Source organism: Sturnus vulgaris, chromosome 10, assembly GCF_052056855.1.
Source record: "Sturnus vulgaris isolate bStuVul1 chromosome 10, bStuVul1.hap1, whole genome shotgun sequence".
NCBI classification, from domain to species: Eukaryota; Metazoa; Chordata; class Aves; order Passeriformes; family Sturnidae; genus Sturnus; species Sturnus vulgaris.
The window spans coordinates 16,810,195-16,821,225 of NC_142252.1; the positions used below are offsets into that span (position 1 = coordinate 16,810,195).

General features: G+C 46.8%; 1 protein-coding gene across 3 annotated transcripts in view; it reads right to left on the bottom strand.

The window, feature by feature from the left end:
• ABCC5 (ATP binding cassette subfamily C member 5) overlaps positions 1-4,916 on the bottom strand; it is a 43,210-nt gene extending 38,294 nt beyond the window's left edge. For 2 of the 3 annotated variants that reach the window (XM_088170926.1, XM_014871595.2), the window contains exons 1-2: positions 4,742-4,865; positions 3,403-3,577 (exon numbers count right to left, since the gene is read on the bottom strand). In XM_088170926.1, coding sequence (XP_088027052.1) covers positions 3,403-3,446 — 44 coding nt within the window. In that variant the 5' untranslated portion in view covers positions 3,447-3,577; positions 4,742-4,865. Of the gene's footprint in view, positions 1-3,402; positions 3,578-4,741 lie in introns of all 3 variants that reach the window. The other variant, XM_014871597.2, reaches the window with a different exon arrangement.
• Between the last annotated feature and the right edge of the window lie 6,115 nt (positions 4,917-11,031).

Genomic DNA, 11,031 nt, shown 5'->3' on the forward strand with positions numbered 1-11,031 from the left:
TAGCAACATTCCCATTAAGCACCAGAAAATGTTGGATTAGACCTACTTATACTGCAGAATTATTTCAATTATGATTCCAGGAAGCCTATTTGAAAAGCTCCTGTCTTTCAAAGATGTGATCTTTCAAGCTGTGACCAAGCAGCATTTAAGCTTCCAAGGAAAGAATTGCACGATTTTTTTTCACGATTGTCATGAACACACTTGTGGTAGTTTGAAACAGCAACCTTTCTGTAGGAAATAAACACAAGAATGGAAGTTTCAGGACACAAAATAGAAAGCTGAATATAACCTTTATGCAATGCAAAGAAGAGCCATACATAAAAGCTCTGGGACCTTGGCTCAATAGTAAAACAGGTCTTTCACCTAAAAAGACCATGATCAGAAAATCAAGTAGACTTGTCCGCTTCAAGTTAAGGATGCAGAAAATGAAGCAATATAGGCAGCAAAAAAACCCAATGAGTCATTATTGAAAAGTCAAATGTACTTGTAGCCCTACTAGAAGTGGTCATCACCACTGGCTATGAACCAGTGGCCCTTGACTACTGTCCCCAGAGCATACAGGATTCTACCTCACCCTGTAAGGGTGCACCATGTTAGCAAGAAATCTACCTCACGCAGTGAAAGTCTGCTGGAAAACAGTCTCAAACTTGCATTCCACAAAGATCTGGAGTTAGTGCTGAAATAACAGCCTACATCTGTTTGCAGCTTATTCCTGGCAATACAGATCATGCTTACAGCTTAGTCATTTTCTGGTCAACCTAGTTCAAATCCTGAGCCAGATTTTCTACAATAAATTTCAGAGTCATAACATCTCTACTGATGGTACAGTGGACTCTGTTGTCCAAGTGACAGTTCCACTACAGCTTATCCCTCTGTCTGAACTGCTGTGGTCCTACCCCTCCTCATCACATCAGCCCTCTGTTGTGCTCTGTCACCAGCCCTGCCAAGTCAATTTCGGCATCTAACCCAATCAAGATTCCACAAAAGATACAGTAGCAAAGGACAGAGCTCCTTCTCTTCCCTTGAAACACCATTTTCTTTACAGCTTCTACCATCTTCTCACATGCAGAGGGAAAGTGCTTAACCAAATAGACAAAGATCATCCTTATGAAAGAAGTCTGCTCTTCCCTAAGCCAAGTATTCTGCTGAAAGCAGAGCTTGTTTCAACTAAAATGGGAAAAAAACTTGGTACACAAACACGAATGCTTAACTTAGATAAGGTGCCATGAATATTGCTCCTTTTACTTAACCTTAGTATTCTGCAAGCAAGCAGGATTTTATCTCACTGGCATGTAGCAACAAATTCAGAGCTGTTTGTGTCTGTGGACTACACACACCCCAGCTGCAAGGCTAGCAAAACAAAAATGGTACCAGTGTCTGAGCTAGAAATTAATGCAATCTTGGCACACTGAACAAGATAACTACCAAGTAAAGTGGGCAGCCTATCAGAACCAGAAGATTCCATTAGCAAAACAAGTTAAGTTCATTCTTCTACTCAAAGAGAACAAACCAGATAAAGTTCAAGGTATGAACTTGAGTAAGCCCTTTTCTTACATCAGTAATTACAAGTTTACAGAACCTCTGTTTTGCAATCAATTATCTGTGTGTACTACCCTGTAGCCATAGGCAGCATACCAAACGGTAGGGGTAGAAGGGTAAAAAAGATCAGTAACAAAGTTAAGCTGACCTGAAGCTGCCTCAGAGTTAAAGATTTTTATGCCAGGCTGTACAGACATGCAGGATTTGTCTCACTTTCAGTCTTCACAAAAGAAAAAAACCAAAAAAGTACTCACAAATATGCTGGTTTCATGATTTCATTTAATTAAAAGTTTACAGGTAAGATAAAAAGTTAAACCCTGATTAGATGATGCAGGTCATGCAGACCAAAAGGGAGAGAACATGCAATGATTATTGCTGAACTCCACTGCCACTGGCCAGGAAACAGAGCTGCCCACCAATGGCATCACTGTTGTCACCAGTAATTTGACAGAGCAGATTTGCCACTGGACAGGGTAAGGTCAGTGGCAAGCCCGTGACATCAACATAATAAAGGCTGTTAAAAATCTGCACCATGACTCCGGAGGGCTCTTGGTTCTGCATCAGTGCCTGCTCTAATGAAATCAGACACCACCTTGCTGGAACACCGTCAGCAGCACTGTGCTGAGTCATAGAGCCTGTGGGGACACTGGAGCTGCAGGGCCTGTGAGCACTCACTGCACTCAGCTGCTGCAGAACTCAGCTCTCCAACCCCAAAACACAGCAGTGCAGCACTGGGAACCCCTCAAATCCACCACAGTAAGGGAAGCCTTCAGCTGAAATACACAGTATCTCAGCACCTATTATAATACAGCAAAGATTAAGCCTTTTTAGAGGTCTTCACAATTCCTCCATACAAATACAGCAAGTTCCCCTATTTCCAACCCTCTCACAGCAGCGCTGTCACAGGCAATCAATGTGGAACGATCAGCAGCACATCTGCAAGGAACTCATCAACTTTATTTGTTTGTCCTCAGAAAAATCTACAGTGTGTATGTGCCTGTGTGTTTATATATATATAAATATCAGTCCTTGGAGGATTTCAGAAAAGGTCAAGAACAGGATAGGCAAGAAAATATTAGCTGCTCTGAATGCTGGCACAGGAATATCTTTAACCTTCTTCAGCTGGTAGGGTTATTGGTTTCTGACCATATCTTTCACTATCGTGGGTGTTTCCATCTCTGAGAGTTTTTTTCCCCTATAGCACTTGGTAGTATACACACTCTTCCCAGTGAAAACATGCTCTAAGAATTAGAAGCTCTGAACAATGACAGGCTAGCTCTAAGTCAGTGGTTACATCAAGATCCAGCTCTCAAAATAAACTAGAATTATGATGGTACCTCACCATGTTAAATACATAGATGTTCAAGAAGGCATTTAATAATTACTTTCATCTGAGGGCAAAAGTAAAAAAGTCATTCTACTAGAGCAAGCTAGACATCTGTTTTAGAAAATTAATCCTTGAAACAACCACAGCATGATTAAGAGTTTTTTCAGCTGCCAACACTGAATGGTGCATGATTTGTGCCGAGTTCTTCACTGCTCTTACTCGGTTGTAATGATTCTCTAAAACACAAAGGTTTAAAAAATTTCCTTGATGCACATCAATAGCTGAATACTTGAAAAAAATTGTGTTCAAATGTCACTGAAAAGCCACATTTAAAAGTGAAAAATGCTTAATAGATGCTCAGGCATATTATCAAAAAGGTACAGCACCCCTTGGAATGACCTCTTCCACACAATAGGCAATACTCATTATTGACCTTCAATGCAGCAAATCTATATAGAGCTGGCATAGCAAAAAGGCTGCAGCATGGAATTAATAAGCATAAAGACTGCAAAACAAACAACGAGAAAGAAACTGACCTTAAGCTTAGAATGCTGAAAATTAGATTCTTCCTGTTCTTCATGCTGCACCGAGTCAGCTCTTTCCCTCACACTTCTATACCCAGGACTGGGTATAATGTACTCTTTTCCTATGTCGATGTCTTTCATCTTCTGTAAACGCCAGGGTTTACACGTGTATTTTCACTTCAAGTATCTGAAAAATAATTAAATTCCCCTTCATTATGTGTTTTGCCAATACACCAATTACTTTTAATCACCTATTTTTAAAGTTTATTTTCAAAATCAGTAAGCAATTGTAAATGAGTTATATTACAACAGGACTGTAATAACATGACTTTCGAAGTCCACACAAGACTAACTTCTCATGAACTAGTTTAAACATACCCTGAGGTAATCACATAGTACAATGATCTTCAATGCACTAGAGTGCTGTCATACTTCCTCCCTTAGATCTCTGAAATACAATTATGCAATCTGACAGATTAAAGTAATAGCTACAGCATTTAGCTGAAACCCTGAGAAACTTGACCGGGAAGATCAAGCCCCCCAAATCTTTTGTAAAGAGTCTGAAATCGCAGATAACCAAGAATTTATCGGAACAAAGTTTTGCAAAACCAATGCCTCTAGAGAGAGCATTTGATAAAATTAGTCAGTATAAACACTCTAGAGAAAACTACATTCCTTCTCTATAGCATAGCTCACTTATTCCATAGGCTTGAGCTATAATTAAGTACAGACAGGCACAGGAATTAATCACACCTTCATGGCTGCAGGTTTACACCCAGTCTATGAAACTGCACTAAAAGGTCAGAAGGAGAACCAGAGTCTGGAAGACAAAATTCACTTCCCTCTGCGAGACTCTATTTTACCACTCCGCTTTATTGCACTCTACCACTCGCCTTCAGCTAAGGCGATAGGAGACGCCTGGTTGTGCTACGGTGCTCAGCAGCTCCGCCGGGGTGCGCGGGGCTGCCACGGCCCCGCCGCTGCAGCATCGCCGCCTTGGCCGCCGCGGGGCTGAGGATGCTGCACCCGCGGGCTCCGCGTCCCTCCCGCGGCGGGGATGCAGGACAGCCCCTCCGGCCGGACATCCCCCAGCAGCCCGGGGGGAGCCCCTCTCCGCTCTTCCCCCGCCTCCCCGCGCCTCCGCCGCACTGGCGTAAACACGGGAGCCGCCCCGCCCAGGGACAGGTGCCCCCCGGCTGCAGACGAGGCGGGACGGAGCGCGGTGGGAGAGGGCACCGTGCAGCCCCTTCACCAGGGCGAGATGAGGGGGCTGCTCGGCCGGGCTCCTGACGGCAAAGCCGCCTCCTCACCATATAAAGGTTCATCCGCCCCCAGTACCAGCCCCACTCACCTCCGTCCACCGACGGCCCCGCCGCAGCCTCTCCACTCCGCGGCCGCGAACCCAAACAACGCCGCTTATAGCGGTTCCGGCGTCCCCACTGCGCCTGCGGGCGGGCGCTGCGGCGGCCGCTCCTTCCTTGCGCCCCACGGGAGATGTAGTCCGCTCCTCAGAGCTGGACACTCACTGACTGCTGAGCGCGAACTACATTTCCCCCAAAGCCCCGCGCGGGCCAGCTCAGTTTGGCCGCGCCCCCGTCCCGCCGCGCCCCTCCCAACCCCGTCCCGCCACCGCTGCCGCAGCGTGGGGGGTCTGGAACGTTCGCCGCCCACCGGGGCGGCCCCGCGGCTGGGTGAACGCACCGGGGCACCGCACCTCTCCGCTCCTCACCGCTCGGGAGGGCGGCAGTGCAGTGCAGTGCAGTGCAATACAATACAACGCAGCACAACGCAGTGCTGTGCTGAGCCGTGCGGGAAGGACGGATCTTTCCACCGAGCCCGTGCCAGTGGGAAGAATTGGGGTCCTCTCTGTTGGGATCCCGCACACAGAACCGAAGGGCTGGCTCGGTACTGGAAAGGCGAGGAGTGTCTCGGTTCCGCCCGTCGCGGCGCTCCCGGCAGCGCGGCTGCCGCAGGGCGCTCTCTGGTTTGCAGAGGCGGAGCGGGGCCGGTGCCGGCGGACAGAGCCGGAGTGGCGGTCTCGGTGTCCGCCCGTCCCGGCCGGCCCGCGGCTCGCGCCAGCCTGTCACTCGGTGCCGGTTATCTACAGCCCCTTGGCCGGGGAAAGTGCGGCGTGCCCTTCCTTATCTGGGGCTTAACCTTGGCCGCGGCCGGGCCCGCAGTCAGTGCCGGCTCCTGTGCTCAGCGGCCGTGCCCCGGCAGCCACTGCCGCAGGCAGCGACGAGCTTCCCAAGGAGCCGGGCGTGCTTCCCTTGCCAAGCTCCAGCTGTGCCCTTCCAGCTCCTTCAGACCACCTAAAGGGACCGGGAACTTGTCCCAGGGCTTTCACAGCCGAGCTTCGCCGGCTGAAAGGGATGGAAGCTGCGGCTGTGTGTCCCTGTGTGGTGGTGGCTGAGGGCCAGCAATCCTGCTTCCCCAAAGGAGTGTGGCACAGGGTGTCCAGCCCCCGCCTCAGGGGAATCAGTGAAGGAGATGGACACAGCTGCGTTTCTTCTCACAAAGGCCTGTAAATATCCTTAACAAACCCTGAGCTGTAGCTTCTCCCCTGCTGCGTTTAAATACCCTGTCCTCAGCTGACATCTTCCTTCCACCAGCCAGATTTGGCTGATGTCTCATTTAAGTGGTTTATGTAACGAGTGCCTGTTTGCACCGCAGTCCTTGCTCTCCTGTCAGGAATATTTGTGAGAGTCAGTTCGATAGAAATGCTGAAATGAACTCAGGTAAAGAAGGGAGATGAGAATATGGAAATAAAGTGGACCATAATATTCCCTCCAAGCCCACAAGCCAGAGGTACAGGTAAAAGATGTCACCATGCAAGTAACAATTCAAGGACACCCTTAAGGTACCAAAGAATCCCTGCAGAGCTCCCTGACACACATGGTCACACATCCTGCAGATCTCTGATTCTATTTTAGGAAAAAATGAGAATCAGCTCTATTGCAGAGGCTCTTAATATTTTGGGACAGGGGAACTGACAGACAGACATACCTTGCCCTGATATAGCAGCCAAGAACAAGTGTAGCTGCTGCATTTTTCTGCAATCTCTTCCTCAGGGCTCGCAATCATGCAGTTTCAGATTGGTTGGACTGGCATTTTGTTGGGGAAGGTGCCCAAGGTGCACTTCATGCTTTATAAATGCTATGTCCCGGCAAAATGTGGATTTTAGGACAGAAGCCAGGAGGCAATTTACAGTAAGTCCCTGAACAGTCATTAAACTGACCTTTGTCTGCACCAAACACACTAATGTAGGGGTGAGTAGATGATCAGATACTGAACTGTGTAGCTAAACAGCCTAAACAGAAAGGACAAAGCGTGAATGATGGGGGAAATTAAACTCTGTTAAAGCTTCAAGGTGAATCACTGATATTTTAGGGTGTTGACCTGAAATTTTTCTGAGTGTGAGCATGTCTTTGGCCTCTGGGATGTGGAGACAAACAGAGCTGCTTTTTGGAGGTGGCTGGCTGTTTTTTGAGCTGCTGACATGGTGAAGCCCAAAGGCTCTGCATCACATGCCTGGGAAGGAAGAAGAATATAAACCTCCATTATGCCAAAGTCATTATTAAGTGTGTTCAGAAAGATGAGCAGAGAGTGTTGTTAAAGCCAAGGGAGCCCAAGCCCTGCCTACACTTGTTCCGTCCTCTATTTCTCTGGTGCTGGAGGAGATCTGAGAGTAACAGGGAGGACATGAGTGCTATTAGAAAACTGCTGGTAAGTAATGATGTGTACACTCCACTCAGTTCTGGGCAATGGGCTGGCAGCAGTATCAGGAGTGTTGTCACACCTGTGGTCCTATGAGTACATTCTCCCTTAGTACAGCAGTGGGATGAAATGCTTAAGTAGGCATAACCCACTTTTTAGTGTGTCACAAGTCTCCTCCAGCGCTTTTTCTAAAGGCTATAAATGTACTGGTGCTACCAGCCAGAGGAGTTGCATCTTTAGCTCCAGTGGCAGCAGCTAATGCTTTTAGTGCTGTGAGTCCTGGATTCATCCCTGAGGGATGGGAGCTGTTACATAAACAAGGCCTGTACAGTATTAAAACTTGCCCAGATTCAAGATCTGGGATTTGCTGTAATCAGTCCTGACTGCAAAAGAAAAGCAGAGCCAGACCAAAGAGCCAGCAGCAGCTTCAAAGCCAAGGCCTGCAGACCAGGGCGAGGAAGCAACACCTGACAATTAGTTTTCTTAGAGGAAAGGAGCTGCTCCCCTCCACCCCAAAACAACCATCAGCAACAAATCTAAAGCAATGCTTGAAACAAACTGATTTGAGCCATTGGAGCAGAAAATGGAGCATCTCCAGATTAATCAGGAAAACCAAGGTTCAGTTTGTTGAGATGTTGGTCTTTGTTCATCTGTCTCTGCTATTACATCTTCCCTGTAGGACCTGCTTCTGCGTTTTGGGGAACTGGAGCGTGTACTGCCCAGGTGAATAAACTGAGCTGAACCCTGGACAAAAACAGAGAGACAGACTTCTCAGGACATATGAGCTTGAGGAGCATGGCTGCACTCAGCATTCAGTGTTTGGGTTCATATCATTGCAATTAAGATTAGCCATGCGAAACCCTGTTACACACAGGACTGGGAAGCAGAGAATTTCTTATGTGTTGAAGGGAGGCAAATGCCTGGTGAGCCCAGAAGACTGGCTGCAAAGGCTGGGTGAGTGACTAATGGGATGGTGCAGTCAGTGTTTTACTACTGGTAAAATATTGCAATGAGGCACTGATATAAAACAGCTTTTCTCTTTGCCCTGAAAGAAAAGCTGTTCCTCAAAGAAGCAGCACGATGTGATTGGACTGATGTCCATGGAATTATGTGGAATACCAGGAGGGTTAACAGGAGTGGAGAACTGTCACACCAGACTTGCCACCTACCCACTGCCTCTTTTCAGGCCTGTGGGCTCTGTGATTTGTCTGGGGAACACAATATGCTTTGGCCAGTGTGGATGGCTTTGAGGAGGTGTCTTCCTTTGACACTGATCTGGACACTGGGAAGACCAATTCTTTCCCCTCTCCCAAATCCCCTTTCCTATGTACCTTATACCAGAAGACATCATCTTCTTACCCTTCCCCAGTGGGATGCTTGGTCTAGGGTGCTGACACTTGCATTTTCAGCATGAGTTTCCTGAATGTGTCTCTCCTGATGAGCATGCTGACAGTTGTTATGCTTGCTAGTGGTTTTCTACTCTCTTGCTGGTCAGAGCTCTCAGCAATGAAGTGCAGAACTCACAGATTAATTGGACAGCTCAAGTAGAAGTCCCATGACCAAATTTAGCCTGCAGCACTGCAAACCGTAGCAAGCCCAGAAATAGGGAGGTCTGAAGAGATTGCATTATCAGCTTGTTCATGATTCTCTATCCCTGTGTAGTGGCCAATCCTTTATTGTCCATCATGTCCAGGTCTCCCTCCCACACATAGACTGTTCAAGACTTTGAGCTCCCAGAGCAGCCCAAAAAATTTCCTATTGCACTGTAACTACTTCAGGTCACTCTTCTGGAGAGTTATAACTTAGCCTCAGCTGGGCCACATGAGCCACCAGTCCATGTGGGCAGCTTGGCAGATTGAAACAAGCTGCCCACAAAGGTAGGTGTATGTTGCCAATAACTGAAGGGTAAAGAGACATTGCCATTAATTTTCCTTTATATCCTGTATCTACTTTCACAGTTCTAGAGGAAAGAAAATTTTGTTAGCAAAAGCATCAAGACCACTGAGGGTAGTCATTCTTTATCCATCATACATGGGCTAGAGAGTTAATATCCCCTTGCAGAAACAGGGAGGGGGCAAAAGTCAAGTTGGTACTTGTAGCAGGGCTGTCACAGACTGCTGTGGCTTGTTCAATCATTCCCCTCTTCAATCTCACTACAAAATAAACAATTTGGGGACATCAGTGGGCTGGGTTTGTCACATGAAAACCACAGTCCAGTTTTCTGCAAACAATGACGTTAATATTCATCAATAACGTTGCCCAATAGGTCACTATTGTTACAGCAAGAATCAGGTATGGTTGCTTTTAATTCAAGAAAAGTTTTGGTCTCTAATGGATACCATATTAAAGAACTAGAGGTACCAATACACTCTGCACATATTTAGTGCTGCTAGCATCAGAGTCTTCCCAAATATCCTCCTGCACTGGCCGGGAGAGGGATCTGAGCACTGCCCTCCAAGCTGCCTGCAGCAACACCTGGATAGACACAACTGTGCATATTGTGCCAGGGCCCTGTCTGCTGGACATGGATGCTTGTCCTCAAGACTGCACGCACCAACCATACACAATTCATGCCTACCTGGTTCCATCCAAACACACAGCATGGGGCTGACAACCTCCCTATATGAACCTGGTACCAAAAATCTTTCCTCCATCCCAGTCATAGCTGCACAGAGAGGGGTTAGCACACTTGGAGCACTAAAGACTCAGTGGCACAAGCCAAACATTTCCTGGAACTCAGCGTTTTCCATGTGGCTGCTCTGATTTTCAGGGCATGTGAGGCACAGGACCTTGTGGTATGCTCAAGACCTAATCAACACCACAGGAATCCCTCACTTCACAGAATGGCCACTCTCTGAGCTCCCACTTTTTCATTACTGCAGTCTCATTGTGCTTACAGCTCTGCAAATGACTCATCCAGGCATTCAAGTTCATGTGCTTTATGTTGGTTCAGTGCTGAACAATCTGTGTTGCTGATCAGAAGCTGATGAGAGTGAAGGCCAGCTCACACAGCACAGTGGAGAACTGTTATTTTCCCTCCCTTTCCCCAGAAAAATAGTCAAGAGGGATATGATGTGTTGGAACTAGAGAAAATAGGAATCTTTCTCTTTCCTTGTGACCTGTTTTAGCAGAAGAAGTTCATTAATATCTTAATATACCTGTGCATTTGGCTTTCCTGGAAACAAGCTGTACTTGCTTGATATTTGTGCAAGGCTGTTGGTAGTGTGGGTGTTCGCATTGTGATTATGTTTCAGAGGATGAGGCTCCTAAGCTGATCCAGGCAGAGATACCACTCCAGGCTACAGCAGTATCACCTATTGCCTTCCCGTCAGTTCACGTGGGAGGATGAACCTTCCTAGCCAAGCTAACGGTGTTTTACTCTCAACAGCTTCTACAAATAGCCATGCTTTTGCAACAAATGCCTCAATGTTATTTTTCTTTTCTCAGGTTTTGATCATCCTGCCCTCTTTTTGCAGCATTTATGCTTGTAAAAGTGCAGAGGTAAAAGGTGCAATGGTATGCTGTATCACACAGATTAAATTTTGTTTGTGATTCATCGTTCAGGTCAGGAGGAGAAAGCACTGATAAAGTATCTTATTTCATATGCTACTTTCTCTGGGGTTTGGAAGAGTGGGATACAAATAAAACCCTCCCAACACAATTAGCAGCAATTTATTCAGAATTGTGGTTTTTTTCTTACAGGGAAAAACAAGAAGGTTCCAAAGCTGTTGCAACGTTTTAAGTGTAATCCAGCGCAGAAAACCAGTTCGAGGCAGTTCATACCTGGACTGATTGTTCGATTTTTCTTCTATAAATCTGAAAATTCAGAGGACAAGATCAATTCAAAGCCAAAGCGCTGCCCAGGGAGCAGAAGCCAGTGCAGACCTACATGGATAGCAAGTTTCATGACTCCTACGCCTTGCA